General features: G+C 36.6%; 1 protein-coding gene across 1 annotated transcript in view; it reads right to left on the reverse strand.

Annotated features, from left to right (window-relative positions):
* LOC145683268 (uncharacterized) overlaps positions 1-25,674 on the reverse strand; it is a 73,822-nt gene that overhangs the window by 43,148 nt on the left and 5,000 nt on the right. The window contains exon 2 of the mRNA XM_081754635.1: positions 5,244-5,354. Coding sequence (XP_081610761.1) covers positions 5,244-5,285 — 42 coding nt within the window. The 5' untranslated portion in view covers positions 5,286-5,354. The remainder of the gene's footprint in view (positions 1-5,243; positions 5,355-25,674) is intronic.

The following is a 25,674-nucleotide window of genomic DNA, read 5'->3' on the forward strand; positions in this document are numbered from 1 at the left end:
AAAAAGTGATAATATTTTAGACACTTTAATAAACAAATTGTCTAAAAATGAGTAAAAAGGGGAAATATTCAGAAATTCGGATTTCTTTTTGGTACATCCACATTTATTCTGAAATGAATAGTACCTCGTTCTCTTCGGAATCACTCAGGCTTTTAGGTGCTACCACTCGTATGTAACTATCGTGTACCTGAAGACAGAAGTTCCCAAAAAAAGAAATTTTCCTGAAAAAAACACATTTTTCTAATTAAGACACAATTTTCCCAATTCTGGTACACAATAAGGAAATTTCAATAATACAATTGAAACCCTTGCTTCATTACGAACACTACCACATTACAAGAGGTGATCCTAGGATAAACAAGGATGTGTCTATTTTAAAAAAATGCTCTAAAATTTAGCATTTTTAACTTCTTCAATGTTTGTGACGTCACTAGCCCAGACATTGCATGCGTGACTTCAAAGTGCCTACCAAACATGTTCTTTGTTGCTTCCAAATTTGAATAAATGCATTCTGATCTGTTGCATGTAAAAATGATTCGTTCAGAATAGAAGGCAATCAAATCCAATTAAAATAAGATTTATGATAAGATTTGTTCCGTATATTTAAGAACATAGAAAAGATAAGTTTTTTTTAACGTTTTGAGAGTTATTCAGAATATAACAACAAAACGTTGATGTCTGTTCAAGTTTAGTGTCACTCTTCAATAGCGAGGCATTGTGAAATACGAAAGTTTATCTCCGTTTAGGAATTCCACTTTTTCAGGTAAATTTTAGACTTTCACTCAAACATCTACTGCTTCCTTACTGTATATTGTAGCATCACGGTTCGTACATCGCCTTTTTTTAAAAATAGAAAATACTTTGCAATGGTACTACTCGCATGTCCGTATTAAACACCAGAAATGGGAATATTGGATAAAACTGGGAGACTTTTCGAAAATATTTTATTTTTCAAAGTTTTGCACTCGTTTGGCATAATACATGTGCAAATTTTGAATCTTGTATCGTAAAAATTGAGGTCCGAAGAAATTTTTGAAACTCTGAAGGTGTCCCATTTTTCATACACACTACGTCATTACTGTTTGACCAAGAGTCATGGTTCAAACGTTATTTCCTTGAGCATAACGAGCCCTTTCAAACGGTACCACTTACAGATCCGTATCGTACACCCAAATCGGAAAAATCGCGAAAACCGGAATATTTTTCTGAAACAAAAACAATCCGCTCGGAACACTTGCGTCCATCGGGCTCGACTCCGATTTCGCATAGTGATCTCAAGAAAAATATGAGAAATACCCAAATGTACACACAATCTATGTGCAAAGTTTCTATCTGATATCTTGAAAACTAAAGGCGTGAAAAAGTTTTGAAATTTGCCTTAAGAAAAAATGATAAGTCAAGCCGCTCGGTTTCCACTTGACGCCCCCAAGTTGCCCTTCCTGTTCCAAAATGCATCTGGGGTGTAATTTGGTCCACCCTTTACTTGACCAATAAATAAGCCCTTCTTAGATAGTTGTTATAGAACCTAAATAGACGGCCAAAGATGATAATACGCCATGGTAACAAAAGTTACCAAAAATTCTAGAAGGGATGAACTGAAATCTGAACCAGCGCAATGCTTTTAGATTTTAATTTTCTTCCACCGGGCATCAAAGTCGGGAGGAGCTTAAATAATGAAAAAACAAGCGTAAATGTAGGTATCTACTAGATAACCGGAAAGACAATAATATAAGAAGAATAACACGACAGTACAGTACACGATAACCATACTTTAATTGGAATCCGAATCGGTGACACATTTTAATATCTCCAGTTCAATGCCTTAACAGGTTGACTGCCACGGAGGTAAAGTGGTTTCCTTAGCTTGGGGCCACGCCGGGAAATTTTAAAATTACCATTATTTCTGTGATTTTTCTTTAATTCTGTATTGTAAACACATACTATAAAAAATCCACGGGCTACGATCTCTTTGCAACTTTCTGAGGCCAAACGAATATTTCAATCCATATTATCAAGTACGAGGTGAGGTATTGATAAAGACCTCAAGGCATGAAGCAGTTGTTGTAGTGAAACCTGACAACAGAACTCGTGGCCTACACAAGATCCACGTATGTGAGACCAGATTTCGTGTCTCATGGCAGTCGACCTGTGAGTAAGATGTTTGATGTGTAGGGATGCGCACGAGACAAGATTTGTGGCTGTCTCGTCTCGAAAATGTGCTGTAAAAGTGATGTCTCGACTCGAAAAACGTATATTTCTGTATTAGAAGAGAATCCTGTCAGGAAAATCCTGTCTCGACTCGTCTCGTGCGCATCCATATTGATATGCTTTGCTCTTAGAATAAATAAATAAGTAAATAAACTCATCGCTGACCCAAAGAGTATAATGCACGTGAAATAACATTTGACTGCAAATTTTCTTTAATCTTTTGATTATGAAAATCACTCAGCAATTTAATGTCGTGCGTATATAGCGGACCAAGATTTAGAAAAAGAGTCAGGTTTTATATACTTACTTTCAAAAATCTCTGGTTCAGATCTTAATTGTCTTAACACATAAATCTCAAAGGTAGAAAACGTAGAATAAAATAAAAATTCAATAGTTGCATCATTTATGCATATTCCGCAAACAGTCGCTTTGGATATGTGAAAAAAAAAACAGTCAGCAAGTATGGTTGGGCAGTGATAGAATGATCATCTCAGACGTGTATAGTCTCTGCTTCTATACCTGGTTGCGCTAACATAGCGTTTATGGTGAACAAGCATATTTTGCCTAAGTTCCTCTTGGTTCTCCTGTTTCTTTCCACCATTTCCTTCAGTATCACCACCATCTGCCTTAGCTTTGGTGCATAATCGTAGAATGTTAAACTAAAGAAAAACATTATGCATATATTGTTTTGGTCTATAGTACATGGAAAGATTTGATCATTGCCTTTGATCAGTAGACAAAGTTAGTAACGGAAGATAATGAAAGAAAATCTTTATGAAGAAAATGGTGATTAAAGAATATGGGAGGAAATAAGGTAGGTGCAGGTAAATACTCCAGGATAAGGGAGTTGAGTTTTTTAAGGCCTTAATTTACACGATACACAAAGAACAATACATGTGTTGCAGAGTAACCTTTTCCGCGTGTAGAAAAAAAATATCTGGCAATGATGCCACTCCTTTATATTTTGTACCCAAGGTAAAAGGAAACATGTTACGAAGTTATTTTGCCAGCACTTGCAGGTAATTACGCCAAGTCTAGGATACTACTAGAAATCTGTAATAAATCTTATAGCTGCTAACATCGTCTGTATTATACGAACTCAAATGTTCGTACATAGCATGGCTGAAGCAAAAAAAAAAAAAAAAAAAAAAAATAGTAACCAATGTGCAAGCTTAAGGTAAAAAGATAAAATGTAAAAACGATTATCACAAAAGTTGAAATAATGTTCCAAACTGAATAGTTTAATCCATAAGAAGATAAATAAACAGTGTCACTGTAATGTGACTTTAATATATATATAAAAAAAACGCCGATATTACATGGAACATGTGGAACAATTGAAAATATATTTGTCTTCTGCAGTCAGTCTTGCACAAGATCTGGAGTATTTCGTGCATTATGGTTGGAATTGATTTCGTAGCCATGGAAGCAGGAGTACTGAGGTTACCTTTACGAAACAAAGTGTTCCTAGACGGAAACGGAATAAGACGTACATTGCTGTAAATAGTCGATAAGGTTTTGATTTAGCGAGGTACTAATAACAGATCTTTATCTATATTGAAATAATAACGTCCTTCCACGGAACCTTTCCGAAGCAAACAACATTGCACTGCGTGGCGGTGCCAGCGTTGTCTCACAGAGTATCCATCAAATAGGACTTTCCAAGACCGTAGCACGTATTGGAGGTACATTTTAGTAGCTTTCGTTGGAAACGTCCCAGTACTGAACACTTGACAGATTTAACTGAACTGGCGTATATACCTGCAGTTATCCTACGATATTTTGATGCTACCCACCGAAATATTTAGATCAATCGCAAATGCATATATTCGGATGTGCAATCGTTAACTTCTTTCATTAAGAGTGTGGTTTCATGTAAAATATATTCTTTGTATAAGATTTTTAATCTACATTTTGAAATTCGCTTCTTGCAAATACTCAATAAAAGATAACTTCATTATGTATTATTATTTGTTATTATTGAAGTATTCTTTTATCTCTATATCGCAACCTGTACAAATTCGAGAATATTATATAGTTACATAAGTGCATCAAATACCCAAAAAATGGTTACTATACTGTTTATGCCTTCTTAATACAAACTTAGATTAAAAAAAATAGAAGACAAATTGTAAATAAAACGGTAGTAACTTGTTTAGTCTGTAAAACTATTAAAACCTGTAATCATATTGTCTTCACAGGGCGCAATTAGAAGACATTAAAATTCTAAGTCAAATATCAAAAGTTTTAGAAGCCAAATTGTAGTTTTGTCATTTATGAAGGATTATTTTTCATCATTACATTTAAAAATTGAGTTACTCTTGTTCATCTGAATATTATTACATTCTAGACGCTTAAACATATTTTTCAGACCTTATATACCAGTTCAGTGTTAAAGAAACCTAGGCTACTTACAAATGATTAGGGCCGTTAAGTTCTAATACGAGATGTAATTTTTTAATGAAGGCCATGCTCTTTGCATATACAGATGGCAAGTGTCATTTGTAAACGTGAATTCTTCTTTTACCAGATGATATGTCATACCAGAACGTCTGAAAGTGACTTTTTGAACAATGTTTTAGATTTTCTTTTGATGGAAATCTATATTTGCTTATTTAATGCAGTAATAAGTGAAACGTGTCTATGTACTAGCGGTCACTTTTGAATTATTAGAATCATAGCTTCATTAGACATTTTTTTCCTTGTACATCTCATGGAGGGCAAAGTCAATGATACTTCTTAGGATGGAAATACCTCTATTATGTTTATAATAACATACTTTAAAAGTTATAATCAAAATCAGATACAATGTCTAAACTAACTCCTATTGCACAACCAGTACCATGATTAGTACTTTGTACAACAACAGCAATGTCTTTTACAATTGAATTCAATTATAATAGATGACATTTTTTATCAGTGAGTAAATAACAAACATCGATAATTAAAACTAATGTGCTTCTGAAAAAAATATATTTGGACTATACTTTTTTTCAGAGAAAACTATATCGCTTGCATATATTTATTTTACTTACCTGGCTAAGGGTAATAACAAACAAACACAAGTACCACCTCATGTTCCAAAGGGCTATTAAAATGTTGTCCCCTGACTACTTGTTGATGTGACCGTGCCGGCGACTCCAGAGCTAGTGGGGCAAGGAACAATATATGAAAACACAAACGTGACTTGCATGCGAATTCCTTAAGCGATAAAATAATAATTTGCGTCACTAAATTCAGTAGTCTCGAAAAAAAGAATCAAAATGTCCCCGGATAACAATTACTTTGGTATCCAGCCAACATTACTTATAGGAAGCATACAACCTATTAACATTACGATTTGATTAGACTTTTTTATTCTCCACAAATCCACTGTATGTACTAATAAATGTTTACCAAGAATAAAAACTAATTCCTTTTTATTTAATATTTGTTTCAACTATAACTTTTACCTTTCTCTCTATCTATACGAATAACTAAATGTATGATATTTCTGTTTCGAAAATAGAATCAAAATAATACTCTAGAAATATTCAAAACTAATCTCTTGAATTTATAAACAAATTTTAAGTAGAATGCTTTCTAGTTGGTATAATTTCTATAGCTCAATGTTGATATGTTGTTTTCAACTGTATGTTTTACAAACTTCCAAACATTCTGTTAATAATTGAAGCACAGATATCACAAATTCAAGGTACATTTTTTGTATGTTATTCATGACATATTCTAAAGAAGGTCAAGGAAATAGCATATATACTTCAATTTGATTGAGTTTAATTTGAAAAACTATTGATAACATTATCTGTATGTTAAACAATTGAATATACCGTCCATTTTACGAGTAGGAATTAAATTCAAAACAAATTAACTTTCATGCATAAATATTTTAAAGTAACGAATGGATAGTATGTATTTCCCAGGTCTGTTCTATCTTACTGCAGCTTGTAGAATATGCCACAACATACATTACAAACTATATAGTTCTCATTATTTCATACTTTACTACATAACAGCTCCTGACGAAGGTAGCATTTGAGGCGAAGAAAATATATTAGAATAAGAACATATATTAGAATTTGTAGATTTAATTGATAAGCGATGAGTATTTTAAGATCACTCTATTCAGATTATGTGAAACCAATAATAGTCTTATCAATTTTCCTGTCATATATAACATTTCGGACTTTATAACCAGATCTGTTATTCGGTCGGAAGTGACTCAAAATATTTAAAATCGTTGGGTTGTATTCAGAGAGAATTCGTTAATTGAGGGTTAGTCTCAGACTAGTTAGTAAGCATACTAACTCTTTACTAAGGAAGCTGCACTTTTTGGTATTCAGAGTCTACTTTGAGTACAACTAAAATGATGATTTGGGTATGATTAACTTATAGAACCCCAATGCATTGGTGAGTAAAATAAATGTGGCAACTACGGAAAATAGAGGAGCGCATGCGTAGACTGTAAAAATGAAAACACATGAATTACGAAATACGAAATGATGTGTCGCACGCTAAACCGTGGGTAAAAGATTAGTCTCCGCTCTGGATTAATTACTCATATGTGATTAACTTCGTCCAATACTACGTCCTAATCAGGGACTCTGAATACAATTTTGATAACCATCCGTTAGTCAACCTCGAAGTTAGGTGCTACTGAGACGTCAAAACGACTCTGCATAAGACCCATAATAACTATAATATGAACCCCGCCCCTCCTAAAAAACAACGTTTACTGGATCATGAGAAAGAACTTTTACATAACCTTGTTAGTACCACTGATCACCTTCTGCTTTGATGTTTTCAACAACTACTCTCGCTTGAAGAAACTAATGCAACCAATACATTTCATTAACGCTTTCATAACACAAAGAATTAAAGCCAATAGTCGCAAATCAAATTCAAATGCTGGTACAAATTCATCCTCAATTTGGTAGTAGCTCTTTTTGTATTCTATAAACGTACACATTTCATTATTTGTTATTGGTTTTGGTGTAATGTCACCAATTTAGTTCATAACAGTCGATTCTAATGTAGGATTACTTTCCAATTATGATTCCATTTTTTTGTGAAGTTTACTCTAATTTTGTCGAAATTCTAATTGCTGTCGACGTAGCCAGTTTACATGCTAATTATTAGGAACAACAGATCCCACTGAAACCAACATGTTATATAAAAACTTTTTGAAGAAATGTGTCCCCGAGCAATCAATGGAAACCAGAAACTAAATTATTTACATTTTTCTAGTCAGTAATGACACCATATTTTATTCATTTATTGTCAGTAACCAACATCACGTATCGCTTGTTAGTGTTTCAAATAACAATACGCTGTATATCAAATGTTAAATTTGAGGGTCTTCAAAAAACAACAAAGCGGTTTCGAGGAATTCTTATGTAAGAATGATTACAGTTGAATGGCTCAGTGGTACATTGTTTTATTTGAAACCCTAGTGATTGGGGATTTCCCTCGTTTTTAAGCACTTAGCGCCCGCGCCATTGTCGTGGGAGAATTTGGTTGATTCCTGGCGGGAGCTCAAGTAGTTTGATAACTCAGCTTAAACTGTAAGTCCTCGTCTCATATAGACTCGCCGTTGAAGGGGATGAAAAATTGAAATTAAATCTAATCCAGTGATTCAGTGCGGTTTTATTATTCGCTTGCAAGGAGAGGACGTAGAGCAGGTATATCATAATTTACGAAGCATGGTTGAAAGTACCGTTACGTCAAATTCGTATCAGCACATTTTGGAACTGTTTGTTTTACCAGAAATCGAGATTGTGGAAAAAGGAAAACCTTCCAAATTGTTTTCATGGATGATATGGTACCCCCTCACTCTTTTGTAATATTTCGTTTGAAGATGAATGTGTAAGTCTCAAGAACCCACACTGAGTTCTCACTGAGTTGTAACCACGTCTCCACAGAAGAAAATGGGAGCAGCAGTCGAGCTGATTACATGAGCACCCGGACTGGTAGTACTGCAGAGAAAGAACACACTCGAGGCTACATATTGACAGACAGCACACTGTTATAATGGAAGATTAGCAGGATTCATTCGCATACTAATAGGACATGATTGTGGGTCGTCGATCAATAGGTGCGCCAATAACTGATACAGTGATACTTGTCGGATTCGTTCGTTCTTATGTTGTGAAGGTGAACAAGGAGTGGAAGAAAATGTGGTGACGATCTTGAATAGACGGAACTGCATTGGCGTACTAAAGTTCAAAACGAGGGGGAGAGTCACATCAAACAGCCCGTGGTAGTCAAATGAACGATTAGTGACCAAGACAATGGTGAATGCATAATACCCATTTCCCATGCAACTCTACGACGTACACTTGCACACATGAAATTCCAGAGCAAACGGCCCACTCATCACCCACTGCTCATTACTTGTCACCACCGACTTCGTCGCTATTGGGCACAGGAATACACTAATGGATAGTGGATGATTGGAAGAAGATGATCCAATTAAATCACCATTTGTGCTACTCCGCTCAAAAGGAGGTGTTCATGGGTGGCGCCAACAGCACGAAGAAGCTATGCATCTCTCGTGCATGGTATGTACTGCAGAGGAAAGTGGCTGCGGATGCATGATTTTGGGAGGATTCTGTCAGCTTTAGTGGGACCGTTGGTGTGAACATTCCGGTAACACATGCAGATGCTATAGAATCACGCACAACCAATGATGCAACACTTCTACCTACACGAAGACGGCGTTGTTCAGTACAACAATGCTCGGTGCCAAAAAAAAAAAAAAAAAAAAAAAACAGGACTGCACTTAGCCTAAGGAACATTTCATGAAACTACAGCAAAGGAAATGGCTTCCTAACTCATTGGATCTTAATTGTATAGAAAATATATTTGATGTTGCGGAAAGAGCTCTTCGGACCATGAATCCTGCACCGACACTTTCGTGCTCATCGTGGGGTGTCATCAGGAATATATGGTGTAAGATCCTCTGCAAACATATCAGCAACTTCCCGAATTCATGCCACATCTTGTCCAGGCCGTCCTCTAAGAAAACGTGGACCAGCAAAGTATTAAGTAGATGATTGCAAGTCAGTGAGCACTCACGTTAATGTATGTCTAGGTCACGAACTAGTCTCGATGTATGAATACTATATTTTCTCTTCTGGAGTTTTACTAAATACCAGGTTATCATAAAATAAGTATCGCTGTTCAGAAAACTCTGGAGAGGTACCCACTTGACAGAATGTAACCAAACTTAGTAGGAGTATATTTGGAGACATGCAGAAGCGATTGGCGTAGAAAATGAACTTAGTTCCAATTTTCGCCACCGGATTTAATTGTACAGTACTAAGTAAGTGCAACGTGGAAGAAAAACGACAGTACTGATGCTAAATAATAAGAAACGCTATAATTACCACTCCTGTAGGTCTCGCAGCATTGACTACCAATGCTATCAATACCTCGTGGCCAGTGGCGGATTTACAAAGGAAGGGGCTTTTGATCTGAAGTGTTCCTTTAAAATTCTTGGATACCCTACAAAAACGAAGTTAAATACTAGTCTTTCTTGTGCTCATAAACTGCAAGCTCCCCCAAATTCCAGGAAAAGATTAGTGTCAGATCCCGCCTCCAGTGTTTTGGCTCAGTGTTAAGTGTAATGGACGACAGATGATATTATTGATATTCAAAGCTTAATTATCCCCCTGCGGTGCGTGACATTGATTTGTGCACCTCTTAATAACCCCGTGGTGTAGTGATGATGTGCTATGGTCAATTATGGTGATGTCAAGTTCTGCCCAAAGGCAGATTTTTGACGTGGAGGTCTTTGGGCAAGGAATACCAATGGTGGCTTGTACTGTATGAGATGGTGATGAAGTTTTAAGGACGGGACCTACAGGTTAGCATGGAATCCGATTCAAGTGTGTCTTCACTGGAACTCGAACCCGGGACCCCTTGGTTAGAATGCAAAGCATGTTGCAAAGAAAAAAAGAAGAAACATCATCGGATCACCATCAAATAACTTCTGGCATGTAAACTCCGTCCAAACACATGCAGAAGTGAGTAAGTACCTGGAGATTTAATTACAGTCTTCCTTATCATTTTGCATCACTAGTATTGCTTTACTTCCATAATTACCTCTGGTGGTGAAAATTGGAACTAATCTTGTTTTCTATAGCAATCGCTTCTGCATGTTCTCAAATATACTCCTACCAAGTTTGGTTGCATTCTTTAAAGTGATTACGTCTCCAGAGTTCTCTAAACAGCGATACTTATTTTATGGTAACCTGGTACATTGTTAAAATATAATGTGAATCACCTGAAAGAAAGCATCACTATAATAACTCAACATGTTACTTTAATCATGTTTGATGGGTATACTGTTGTAATTACATTATACTATGGACTTATTTCGTATTATGAATAAAACATAATTATATTCAAACGCAATTTAATATGTTTTCTTTCTCATACTACAATGAATTATAAAACAAAGACTGAAATGACGTTTTTAGTTTAGTGTCCCCTCGATCACGTTGAATTGAGAGAAGGCACACGTGCTACCCACCAGATCACCAGGATCTTTAATGAATCCTAGTAGGACTGCATTTGTGTTTGTACTTACTAAAGTATCATTTGATCGTGCAAGTGCTATATATCATTCCTCCGAAGTAGTCTAAAAAAAACTTCGGTATTCTTTCTTGAGATCCATGTACTCTTTATTGTTGACAACTATCACTACGATGAAAGGAGACATACAAAATATATGTCAACCCTAGAACTAAAGTTATATTTCCAACATTTTTAGTAGGTATGAAGGATATAATAGAGTAATCATCGATGTATAAAACAGGAAAGCACATTAGTCGTTCCTGTTTCAGGTGGAGATGTAAAACCAATCTGCAGACTCACACAGACGGGAGATTTTGTAGCATATACATGTGTGTACGCTTACTTTCTTGATAAACATCGGGCGCATTCAGATGAACATTTTTGGATTCTGTGTAAGTGTTTAAAATTACACCTGAGAAAGAGTAAAGTGTATTTCCCTTCACTTTGTGTTCTTCGATATCTATACATTCAATTTAATTTAATTTCATTGCATTGTTTGATCTTAACGTTACGAGTAGTAGGCAAGTAAGAGTACACACTGATAAAAAAAGATACAACCATCTAGATTGTCTTGTACATCGTTATATACACAAGAAGCAGTTACTTTCTTATTGCACATTAGCAATTTTGTCGACAAAGAATGACATATATTTTTAACCTGGAAGAGTTTCCCGTTTTCGATTTTCTCAAAAGTTATACATGATCAAGCATATTGCATTGTTTAACTATTTTCAATGTGGTATTTCGACTGACAAATTATTATACTCGGAAAATGTCTTAGATAAAAATTTAACTTTTAATGACAATTTTATGCTATGTATATTAACCATAATATGCTCTGTTGCATTACTTGTATCATAAGAAGAGTCTAAAGAGAAAATTTTGATATCAGTATGTAATAAGTCGCATGACTCATACACCACTAATTTTCTGCTTTACAAATAAATTACTTTTATTCATTTACTGCATATTAGGTCTTATTCTCAAGGATCATTTTGTTAAGCTCCATAATTATCAATTGTCATACGTCTCATTTTAAGATATGTCATTTTCTCCTCAACTAATTGTTAACATACTAGAAGTTCCGAAAATCAATATTAGTTCTGGAGTTATAATTTGGACTCTTTTTTAAAAGAAGAAATGGGTGTTAAGAACGACAACTAAAATAAACATTTATATTTACTACTGGAGCTGAAGACCATGTAAATTTATTGTTTTATTCAATTATAAAATTTTATCCTGAAGTAATTGCGATAATATCAGGATATTGTGTGAGATGTAAAGTCAAGACTGAACCTAGTTGTCATACACATATTCGTGATTATACGTTTCACACAATATTTGCATGAAATATTAATCATCAATGTGCTTACTAATGTTACTACAATAATCAAAATTTCAAATAAAAAAATAGTATTAATAAGTCACTGAATAGTATAGTAACAATATGATAGAATTCTGTATCATGGAAACGTCTAGCATTCAGTAATAAGCACAAGAATGAGTAAATGACAACTCGGTTTAATAACTGTACACATATCGTTGATGGCCTTTAATAGTTGAACTACACATGCTTTGTACTGAAACTAAAGGTCTACAAGATGAATGATACTTGTACTACTCAAGAATCTACGAATACAACGATCACAATTTTAAGGACTAAGTGAATATTGAGAAATTAAATATGAGTATTGGAAGTAGGAGAGTAGAATACTGTATTTAGCAGATATATATATATATATATATATATATATATATATATATATATATATATATATATATATATATACCGAGTGAGTCAAAAGTCCCTTGCCAAAGGACAACTCGGTAACTAGTGAAGATATGAAAAATGATAAGAGAGTATTTTGATTGCCAAGTGTGGGTTGTCAATCTAAAATGGTTGAATTTTCGTAATCGTACAACCGTTTAAGCTCGATCTTGGTTCAGCGAAGAACAAGAAGAAATCAAATAATCTGGAGAGTGAAATACCCTTGGGTAAGAAGAATAAAATGGGGATAAATTTAAAGAACAAAGGAGAAGACCTATTTGCAAGTCCCACAACAGTGGCATCAGACACAAGGGGGAGGGGAAGAAGAGAGGAGGTATACGAGAAAAGCAAACAATGACAATAAGTTGAGCTTTTTGTGGCATGTTTAGTGTCAAAGGTAAGCGTGCGGAAGCCAATATCCCAACTGAAGTCGCTTGTTTTTACCCTTGATTTATTGATTTAGTTATGTGTGGAAGGAAATATTTAAGCGAATGGCTCGGGCTGCAAACGCCGAGGACACAGCGGCCCTGTAAAGTAAGATGAAGAGTGAGGAAGGCAGGAGCCCTGGGCAGTTAAGACAGGGTAGCATTCTGGCATTCACCTGGTGGGACTGCAGAAAACCATGGAAAATCGCAGTCGAGATGACTGGATCGTGTCATTCCTTGTGTCCATGTAATTGTCTGTCACTGACTATCACTGGACTATTCTTTTCCATATGGTTATTACTATTATTATTATTATTAATAATAATAATAATAATAATAATAGTTGTTGTAGTAGTACGATTATGAAAATTGTGATTCGGGTCTAGCCATTGGTTTATGCGTTGGAGCTCTACGCAAAAAGGTCGGCCAGAGTAGTATATAGGTGTCATTTACCCAAGAAGAAACAACTAGTCAGCAAATCCAATTAAGTCGTGGTCTGTAACACACTTGAAAAAAGCTGTCAAGGCGAACCTGCACGTACACAGATTGTTTATCTGAGTGAATTTGATCGTTATCACCACAGTACAGTGGTGGAACTAGTACATAGCAATCGGAGCTCTGTACCCCACTGCTATTTGTTCGTTTGGTATCTAATGAGCCCGCTCTGGATGGATTTAAGGTAGTTCTGTGTTATCGATTTAACCTGTGGCACGTGTGTTTTGAGGTCGTTACATGCATCCAATGCAACAAAAAGCTGAAATGGTGCTTCATCATGCAGCTGAAATGAGCCAACGGGAAGGAGCAGCAGAGTACCACAGGCGTCATCTAAATCAGGTAGCACCGTCCTACCAATTCTTTCGATAGCCATGACATGCTTTAAAGCTACAGGTAGCTTATCGGACAGGCCCTGTTATGGATGAGCGCGAGCTACAACATCCTGTGACATGACTATTGATGTGCTTGCGAAGGTGGCAGTTAGTCATGAAATACTAACACGGAAGATTGCACAGGAGGCGTCCATATCTCACAAGACGGTCTCCAAAATTTTATCACTTGAACGATATCATCCTCACAATATACTGTACATTTAGTACAAGAGTTACATGGAGATGCCCAGACAGACAAAGAGAGTTCTGTGAGTGGTTTCACCGGACACGAACACAACATCCTATGCTAGAGGCTGATTCAGTGATACTATCTACCTCAACGGCACAGCCAACAGACACAACGCTCTGCATTTGTTTCGCGAGAACTCCCACATAGTTGTTCAAGCGCACTTTCAGGAAGATCCACGAGTGAACGTGTGGTGTGGAGTACACGGCAACGTCATATTAGAGATCGTGTGTTTGCCCGGTAGGCTAACATCAGACCAGTATCTATATCATCTGCACACCACATTGCAGCCGCATCTGGATGAAGTGCCTTTGGTATCGCGGAGTGTATTTTATTTCCAGCACGATGGAGTAGTGCCACATTACGACTACACTGCGCGACAATGGCACAACAAGGTGCTTCCTGGCCTATGGATTGGTCGAAAGGATCCCGTGAAATGGCCGCCCAGATCAGCTGATATCACGCCAGTAGACGTTTACTTGTGGGGGTATCAAAAGTCCGTTGTGTATCAGAATAGAGCCAGAACCGTGGAACAGCTGCATTAGAATATTCGGAACATGGTAGAGCAATAACACCCCAAACACTCCGGCGTGTGCGTGCTAATGTGCTACGCCCTATCCGTTTGTGCCATCAGCAGGAGGTACACCAATTTGACCCCTATTGGCATAGTGCCCAGCACTGATGCGTCTGGAAGCAAATGGCGTGTGTGCGTGAGGTATGCATTTCTTCTCACGAACATGTACAGTAAACCTGTCAGAAAACAATACGACTTATTTTCATGTGTTTGTCTTCCTCGTATACCTCCTCACTCCCCTCCTTCCCCTTTGTGTTTCTGACCTCAATGTCGTGTGTCTTGCACATAGGTTTCCTCCTATATTGTTTAATTTGCTCCCTTTTCTATTCTCCTTGGCCCAGGGTATTTCATGCTCCAGATTATTTCGTTCCATGTTGTCCTCCACGTTGCATTTTTCTTTATTATTGGCTGTTATACTGGTGTCGACCTTAAACGGTGAGTGCAATTATGCAAATTCCACCATTTTAGATTGACAACCCACGCTTGGCTATCAAAATGCTTTCTTATCATTTTTTCGTATCTTCAATACTTACCGAGTTGGTCTATGGTTAGAGATTTTCGGATCGCTCGGTACCAATGGGTAAAAAATCTAATTCAAGGTAAGTTCGTGCTGTTGTACACCAGTGATAAACAAAGAACAATACAGCGGACAATGCGCACCTTCGAGGTAATCTCCTGCGGAATCTAACACCTACTTTCCTACAGCTGAACAATACTCTGGTTATAAAACAAAGCGCTCATTGATACAAATAATTTCAGTAATACGATAACAGACGATTATATCTTGTCGGAAGGTCCAGTAAATATGGTAAATGACACAATGTTGTCAGAGGAGTTGCTGAAGCGATTTGCGGTCCTTTTTGCGACATATGTCTTGGCATTATCATGCAGAATCAATACACTCTTGTGATGTACCAATGCCGACTCCTCTTGCTGCAACGCAGAGAGCACCTTTTATAACTGATGAGAGTAGAAGTCAACAATGATGATCTTATTATTTGGGATGTTCTCGTAATGCATCACTTGCTGACAGTTCTACTGTATAGAGAACAAGCTGGATACATATGTGGTCTTGATGTGTGAAGAATAAGGTTACATGAAGATAATCATTGTGTGGGACACTTGGGAGTGTCATAGATTATCTAGTTCTCGTCACCACAGATAAAGCGATCAAAGGTAGATGTGTTTAGGTGCTGAGTCAGCAACAATAAAACGGCAGTCACTCAGCATTCCTTATTGGCTGCCGACAATGTGTGGAGTGCCCTTTTATTTAACTTGTATGACTTTCCTATCCTATGAAGATGCTGTCTGACTCTTTCAATCGGAAACATGGAAATTTTCTCAAGTTCATCGACGTTAGATCACTGTCCGCCTCGATGACTGCTTCCAGAGTACTCTTCATCCAACCCATATAGTAAACAACTGTGAGACTCATCCGAAGAGCTGACATTTCCAGAATTGAATTTCGGGAACCAATTCCTGCTTCTGCTTTTGTTCACACCATTCTCCCCAAATTTCTGATGGGACGACCTTATGGGGCAGCTGACAAGTCTACTTTAAAATCATAACACAAACATCCAAAAATAAACTGCTAAATTCTCCCTTTCTCTTCGACACTGGTTGAGCTATGGCAGCTGTATGTGCGGAGCGTGCTTCTATTACTGAAGGTCTCGGTCCCTTGGCAGGCACGTGTAATTCGTTTCCTATCTATGCGTGCATGAATAACGGGGCATCAGTAACAGTAAGAACATTTGTTACCTTTTACAACATTATTTTAATATATTGAAAACGCCAATAATTTCATGGATAATCTAGTGTTAAAAATAAAAAAGTAATTCCGAATAATGCGATATATATATAGCAATAGGTAGCCAATGAAATTAAGTCATAAATATCCTAGGACAAAATTGTGTAGGATGCCAAAGGCTAGATTCTCGAATAACTTAAATATATTATATGTCCATAAAAACAAAAATAATGACCTTTCATGTACATAGTAATATTAGCTTCTAATGTGCACAGTTTACCAAATTAAAAAAAATAATCTAAATTAGTCCGCTTAATTATATATGTTCAATAGAAGGGAAAACATCGGACAATGTTTCAAGTGTGGACACAAACTATATATTTGTAAAAGAAAGAAATAACTAATGCAACATATGAGGATAACAAATGTTGTTTAAACTAACATAGTAAAACACATAAACACTAGTATGGGACATAAATCACAACACATGTAGTTCGACGACGCGCCTTCAAAAATAAGGGAAAGTAGCATAACAAAGAGGATGCTCGTCTTCATTGGAAAATTACATGTAACATTGAATCTACTACACGAACTTCATCACATTAACCTTAATCGACTACACAGAACACATTTTCTTACAGAAAGTAGAACAATAAACTAATTCAATTAGAACACGATACACCTCCATGGAATTAACGATGAGTCCAGGAGGACAACTAACTAAGTTGCAGCAACATACCTAATAACTCGCCAAAAAGCTTCAATTTTAAATTCTAACAAAAGAAATAAAAACTATTCAATATAATAAAAAAACTTGTAATATCGTATATAATATAACTAATAATAACGTAAATATCAATGAAATCTCGATATTTTGCAGGAAATTTCAATGTTAGAGACAGAAAATCATTACGAAAACTGAAACAGTTCATATAGTCACTAAACCAATAACTGACCATCCCAAACAATCTCATAAGTCTCCGTCAAAATGAATAGACCTTTCCCTAAAGCAACATCAACAAACGTTTTAAATATAAATAAACACATAAAATAATAATAAAACATTGTATTAAAACAATTATTATACAATATTTTAATACCGCTAAACAATGAATTCTCATGCTAAGCACTAGAATAATTGATTATATAATTTTATAGCATACTCTCTTCTTACATCATGAAATTAAATTATAATGCTTTAATCTAGATGGTTATTGGTCGGGTTGCTATCATGTCAAACATGAGTCGCTCGTGAGATGTTGAACACCTCCTAAATGTGGTATCTTAAAACAATACTACGTCACCACTTTTTTCAAATAATAACATTTATACCATGTTCCATGCTCCTGAGTTAATGATTTCGTGATATATTTTATTTTTTGTAAAAACTTTTGAACCGTGTTTCTCAATACAATTTATCGAAAGTAAAATGTTAAAACTGCGGCTTGAGGGAAATGCTAAATATCTTCAAAAAATAATTTCAAGTCGTTCAAGTGTTTCCATTGTGATGAAACGGTTTACAGTAATTGAATATGAATACAACATTCGTTGAAAGTCAATAAAAGCGGAAGATTTTCTCTTCAAAATGGCACAATATATATACATACATAAATCTCTCTCTCTCTCTCTCTCTCTCTCTCTCTCTCTCTCTCTCTCTCTCTATATATATATATATATATATATATATATATATATATATATATATATATATATATATATATTATATATGGGAATATTCATATCGAATGTCCCTAACTTGAATCCTTTAAGATATTCAATTTTTGGCATAAGCCTAGAACCATCTTTGACTCCAACATAGGAATATTAATGAAATTAAAACTTGCATACTCAGGACATTGTTCAGGAATTCTTGAAACACGATTCATCCTTTTTAGACTTCCAAACTATGCTGTGTGTAAGTGTTGCCTAAATTATAGAACGCGAATTTCTTTTCATCCATTCGAAGGTGCCTATGTCGACAGGCATCAGAGCAAAAACAACATTTATGGGAACGCGTTTTCTCTCAATAGATTCCGTGTCTCAAAAATAGATTCCACAACCACTGGCAACCTTCTATTTAAGAAAATTAGTGTTTCAAATTAAACAGGATAATAGATACCGATAACCGTTTCCAATCAACCCATTCAGCGTCTCAACATACTTTTACCATCCAAAACACTCCATCAAAATCCGAAGTGGTTCTAATTTACTAGTACTTCTGATTTCAATATTCATTTCCAAATAACAAAACAAGGAAACTTGTCAAGAACCAGTTTCTTGTTGTGAATTAATCGTTCCAAGAATAATCCTTGGCTAATTCGTTATTCAAACTGGAAGTTTTCAACTCAACATTTATGATTAACGCTTTTCACGACATAGAACAGAAATCCTAAAAAAGTGTAATATATAATGACAAACGGAATTTAGAAATCAATTCAGCGTGTCGAGTGAATATGCCATCATCAACTATAACACTGCGGTTTCAACATTGATTGGTTCCAGTGGATATTGGCTATGCCTTATACTATCTTGCACTGACAGACCTCAATTCGTAACGGACAATGTCACACTCGCGTTGAGATTCTGGCGAAAGTAACATGGAGTCAAACGCGATTGATATGAAAGATTTTGCAAGAGTAATACTAGCCGAATGTCTGTCCAAAGAATTTTGCGCAAGCGTCATCTTCAGCCATTCAAGACACATTTCGTGAAGGATTTGCATGGATATGATGCCAACTGACGATGTGAATTCTGTGAATGGTTTAAACGCACACACCATAAACAATATAACCTTGCTGCTAAACTCATGTTTTCCGACGAGACCAAATTTCATCTTAATCGAACTGTTAAGAGACACAATTAAGTGTATTGAACAGACAGCAACCCCCATGCTGCCGAAGTTTCCAATAATCAAGTTACCCTCTTATAAAAGTAGTGTGCAATTCACTGTACTATATTCTATAAAAAACTGCTATAAAGAGTACTGCAACCATGTTTGGACAACTTGCCTCTTTCAGACTGCTAGAACATCTACTGCCAACACGAGGAAGTGCCACTGCACTTCAGTGTCAATGTTCGACAATGGTTGGATTCAGCAGTTCGTGGACATAGGATCGGGCGTGGAGGTCTGGTGAATTATCCTTCGAGATCGCCTGATTTAACACTGTTTTTTTGTGCTGCCTTTTAAAATAAGTTATTTACAGGGATCGCCCACAGGGATTGCTGTTTTACAACACAATATTCTCAAGGTTTCCGTTGCTATTATCAGTAAGACTCTGGAATGTTTTAGGGCCAGTTTGCGATATTTGTGGCAATTTGTGGACAATAAGATGGACATTACTTCGAACATCTTTTATGGTGAGCACAAGTGCAGCATTGTCTTAACTGTTTCAGGGTCTTCTAACGGGTAAGTGATTCGAAGTGAATGTGTTAGGTTAGGAACGATATCCGTTGTGTATGTGTCTCCGTCCTTTCTCCTCTTATCATTCATTTGTCAAAAGAACGAGAATGATATGCCAAGTCGCCCATCAGACGAGTGCTGGGACGGTACATTCAAATAGCGGACTTCTGCATTTTTAAATAGCTTTACAATGACATAAATAGTATTTCTCACGAGACTAGAACATTCTCGTGTCTCTAGTAGTTTCGAAAACTAATACAAGACACTAGACAATCATTGAACGAAATGAAATGAGTCAAGAAATTTACGAACCGAAACGATACCAAAAAATGAATAATGGTGCTCACCAGCCGAGAAATTCATTTGTTTATTTATTCAAAGATATGACACAAAGAGAGATTGGGAATCACCCTGATGTCACATGGACCTTTTGAAGAGTGTAAAACTGGAGAAGGAAGCTGCCTTGGGCTTAGAGAAGGGACTATCCCGTCACGAACCCAGGGGGACTGATGATAAAAAAGGAAAATGCAGGTAGGAACGCTACTCCTACACCAGCGGCTGGGTACAAGATAATTAATCTGTCTCGTTTGAAGTCGTCTGCAGCACACTATATTTCTGTATGTAGACCTATGAGTCCATTGTAATTAGTGTTTGAGATAAACGTTTCAAAAGCAAGATGAAATCTATTGATATATGTTTTACTGATGTTATTAACTTGCAAAAAATCCAGTTGCGGGTACTCCGCCTTTTTGAATAATTAGCCTTACTCCAGTGCAATTACGACAAAAATCGATGAAACTTAAAGCGTTTTTTTATAAAAAAGACTAAACCTGTTAGAAAATGTTCTATGTATTGATATTATTATAAAACAGTCCCAAACAGTCTAAAACAGTAGTTGTTTCGTTTCCGCCATTTTACCGAAAATTATATGAACAATATGAGATTTATCACAAAGCACTATGGTAAATAATGTATTGTATTTGATGGTAATGATGGTGGACCTAGCATAAATGATATAAAACACTGGACTTGAATAAAGAAACATCCATGTGGTTCGTTTATCTCATCTGGAAATTCTTTTTAACACAAGAAACAAATCCGAATTGATATCACTTCTGACTAAATATCTTGAGAAATCTGATTTTAACGTATATCAATCACCTGGATATGCAGATACATTAGTTGTGTTAATCGTCATAAATCTTGCAAAATCTGAGTCGCCAGTAATAGTGAGGAAGATTCCAATATTTTCGTTCTGATGGTAGCACTCGCAACAGCTGAGACTAACATGTTTATTCCTAGCTCGAAGCCACCATATAAGATATACAGCTGTACCAAACTTCAGAGAACAGTGGGAGATATGCTGAACTTAATTTTATTTATGCATGCCTTCACTGGTTGTTATACAACTTCTGTTCCATACAGTAAAGGGAAGAAAGTTGTGAACAAAATACTGAAAAAAAAGAAATGCGTCGAGAAATGTATGTTTTCAAAAACCCAACATCATTTGTTGATGATGTAGCAGCTGTTGGAGGAAAACGTTCTTACTGGATTCTACAAGATTCTATGTACTAGAAGATTGTACCCAAACAACGCATTAGTGACACTTTCAACTTACCAGTACTATCTACAACAACCACTGCTGCAAATCAGCATAGTCTCCATGAGTTCAATGAAGTTCAGCAGTGGAGAAATCAAGAGATGACTCCAACTGAATGAGGCTGGAGAATTTGTGGTGATTGTCGTCTTTCTGTAACATCATTTGAACAACCTGTTCCAGAAGATTTGTTAAAGTTTATAGGACGCATCTGCCAGGAAATCTGCAGAAACAATTTTTGGTGCAAAAGAAGAGAGCTAGATTGTGCATCATTTTTGTGAAGAGTACTTGACCCGGATGTGGTAATAGCACTGCTTTAATCAAAGATGCAGATGAAGGAATTCGTGATGAAATTGTCACCAAAACCAACTTCTTTGAGAAGTTAACGAAGACTGTGGACATTCAACTGCAAAATGCCATCGAGAAAAGTAAGTCTCAAAGTACGCTGGTATATTTAGAACTTAGTTTAAGTTCATTTATCAACGCAAGGCTTTTTACGGTGCCATATACACTGATCAACAGTTGAGTTAGAGACTGCAGGAGAGTTGTAAAAACAGCTTTGCAGATATTCCACCAGTGCTTGTGAATGTAATGCATCGAGAGTGTACTGCTGCGGTGTACTTCCTCTTTTGCTATCCGTGTCAGTACAGCGTAAGATGGGCACGACGCGGGACCTGATTCCACCCAACCCTGGTCAAATCGTAGGGTCCACAAGAATTGGTAGATCGATTTCGGAAGTGCCTGTGGGACTCACATATTCAAAGGCAACTGTGTCAAAGACGTATCGTGTGTACCTGGCTTGGGGTAAAACCGCAACCTCACGGGCAAACTGCAGCGGTCAGGGGCCTGTCGACGACAGTGGTAGACTCCCATGGTCCGAATTGTAAAAGCCGATAGACGGGCCACAATGCGTCAAATTGCACAGGCTCAATACAAGACAACAATGCCGTGTCAGTAGCCACACAAAGAGCAACTAGCTGCTCGCCATGGGGTACAGAAGCCATCGATCCACGCGAGTATCCTTTCTAACAACACACAACAGGAAAGAAACGACTAGCATGGGCAAAGAACACTGCCTCTGGACCATGGAAATATGAGAAAAGTTTGCCTGCGCAGTTTTACATTGGTACATGATGATCAGAGTTGCCAACTGTAAGAGGAAATGGATCCATCGTGACAACAGGGAACTGTACAGACCTGTGGTTGTGGTATTCTTATCTGGGGCATGTTTAAGTGGACTGAAATGCATTACTTAACACGTGTAACAAAGTCCCTCACAGAGTGAAACTACCCCAATATTCTGGACGATCATGTCATGTCATTTGCTCGGCTACAACATTCAGGTTGTGACCTCATTTTGCAGCAGGACAATGTGCTGGCCCCCCGCTCTAGAACGGCAGCAAACAAGTGTGATAAGCAATCCTCTGATCTGGCAACACGGTCATTGGACCTTCATCCGATCTAACACATCTGGGACGCCATGGAACGACTCCTTCGGCTGTGGGCTCACTTCCAACTAACCTCCAAGCCTTGTGGAGGACTTAGCAGCACATATGGATTGAGATTCCACAATAATACTTCAGGTGCCTCGTGGAGTCCATGCCACGGGGTTAGCCGCTGTTACAGAACGAAAGTGGTGTTTGACGCTATTAGGTAGGTGTCTATGAATCAACTGGTGATCAGTGTGTATTGTCTTCCTACTTATAACTACATACTTCATATATACTTTTAACTTTAGCAGTTAAATAAATGCGCAGAATAAATGCTAGTACGAAAAGTGAAAAATTGAAAATCATGAAACAGGATATGATGGTGCTTGCTATGAATAGGATACAAAATGCATCTGAAATAATTCCGGTAAGAATATTTTCATTATTAATCCAATGTACTCGGGATTGCTGCCAGAGTGAATGTTGCTGTGCTAAGCTTTCGTTACCATAAAGCGACAACATCTTCAGAGCTATGTGTTGGAGTGTGCTGGTCGTACAATTTATATTGTGGTCTTTAGGAATTGCTGTGTTTCTATTTGTTGTTTTTGTTGGCCAATGGCGTGCTCTGATTTTGCTGGTAGACACTGCTTTCTGATTGGCTGATGGTTCTTTTCGTACTGAGAAGCTGGATCCAGATGTCAGGTAGATGGTAACCTTCGTCTCTGTTAATGTATGGCTTGTATGTACGGATGAATAGAGATTCATGTATTTTCCTGTGCCAGAACTGTTTGTTTTTCTTTAGTACTTAAATTTGGTCCCACATGGCCGTATGATTGTATTGTATGCAGTGCTCGGATATTGCAGATTTTCAGGTTGTTTAAGTATGGTGTGTCGCTGGTGTTCTTTCATTCTGTCTTGAATGTTCCTTCCCGTTTCACCTATTTAAGTGGCAATATATTCACAGGTGATCCTATAGATGCCTGGTGTCTTTAATCCCAATGAGTCTTTTGCACTTGGTAGTAAACTCCTGATCTTCGGTGGAGGGCAGTGTACAGTCTTGATGTTGAATTTCTTCAATAGTCTTGCTGGTTGGTTGGAGGTTTATCCCATATATGGAATAACTGCAATATTTTCCTTGACTGCCATGTTGTTCTCTTTTGTGTTGCAATTTCTGCTACTGTATTTTCTCATGGTTGTGTTGATCTGTTTCGACGAATATCCGTTGAATTTGAATACCGTTTCCAGGTGAGACACTTCTTTGCTTATATCATCTGGATCTGCTATTTAGTATGCTCTGTGTATAAGAGTATTTAACATCCTCATCTTCTGTGCAGAATCATGAAAACTGGTCGCATCCAGGTAGAGATCGCTGTGCGTGGGTTTCCTGTAGATAGAATGGCCTCGACTTCCATCTGGTTTCTTGTATACGAGTACGTCCAAGAACGGGAGCCATCATTCTGTTTCTGTTTCCATTGTGAACTGGATGTCGCGGTGTATAGAATTCAGATGCTAATAGACGCCAGCAAAGCTTTAAGATCATAAGAATATTTCCCTTCATTTTAAATAATTAATCCCTTGTTTAAATCACGATTTTTAATTTTTCCCAAATTTATATTTTCAAGCAGTAATAGATAACACTTTAAGGTACAATGAACTTTCGGTAACGCCAACTCGGAGAAAGTGATCACTTGTTATATAACTTATAATATTAGCAGTTTAGTAAATGAAGAACAAATAATATTACTCTTATTGCCTTAATAGCCATAAAGCAGCAAGTACATTCTGGGGAAAATTTCAAGACGCTTATTTAAAATAGCGAGAAATCAGCAACTAAAGGTTGGCGACTGTTTTAGTAAAATATCAATACGTATAACGTATTCTAACAAGTAAATCCTTTTTTTAATCTTTGAGTTTGATCCGTTTTTGTTCTAATTGCACTGGAATAGGGCTAATTATTCAACATGGCGGAGAACCTGCAACTGTTTTTTCTTTTTGCGAGATAACAACATCAGTAAACATATTTCAATAGTTTTCATCTTTTTAAAACGTTTATCTCAAACACTAATTACAATGGACATATAGGTCTACATACAGAAAGATACCGCAAAAGTGTACTTTCAAAGTTCTAGCGCACCCCTGCCGACGCCACTGTTCAGAACTATTTATTAAAGTAGCCGGACTTGCAAACCTCTTGATACTTACCGATAATTACAATGAAAAGTCATCTCAAATCACTAAATATATTTTTCTTCATGTTAAATGATTCTTTGATATGTTTCTACAAAAATTGTGTGCAGTCCGATGACATTTGAAGCTTCATTGCGCATCTCTGACATTGCATATAGTACCAATATATACACAGTTTTAAAGTATACAAAATTTGGAACTAGTTTTAATCGATCACATTTTCGTATTTTTTTTTTCTGTTAAGTTGTTTGAGGCAAAGAAAAGAATGTGTCCTCTAATACAGAACCCAATTTTTCATTTTATCCTAAAGTTATGGAAAAGTGGTTACTCGAAGAAAATTGATAATAACTTGTTATATTGCCTACAATATTAGAAGTATAACAAACAAAGAGTAATACTTTTTCGTTAATTAGTTGAGAAGTTATGTGGCATAAACTAAGTGCATGTGAGAAATCCAAGATGGCAGACTATTTATTCAAAATGGCGGAAAACCCACAACGGACTTTTATGGATTTACTGGAGGTTAATGAGGAAGGTGATCAGGAACAAAACCCGTAAGGTCCCATCATTTTATTCTAAATGTCTACCTCAAACCTTATTTTGACTGCACTATCCCCTTCTGATGGTGACGCCACAGCCTTCAATTAA

This window comes from Thermobia domestica, chromosome 4 (genome assembly GCF_964235325.1).
Source record: "Thermobia domestica chromosome 4, izTheDome1.hap1.1, whole genome shotgun sequence".
Lineage (NCBI taxonomy): Eukaryota > Metazoa > Arthropoda > Insecta > Zygentoma > Lepismatidae > Thermobia > Thermobia domestica.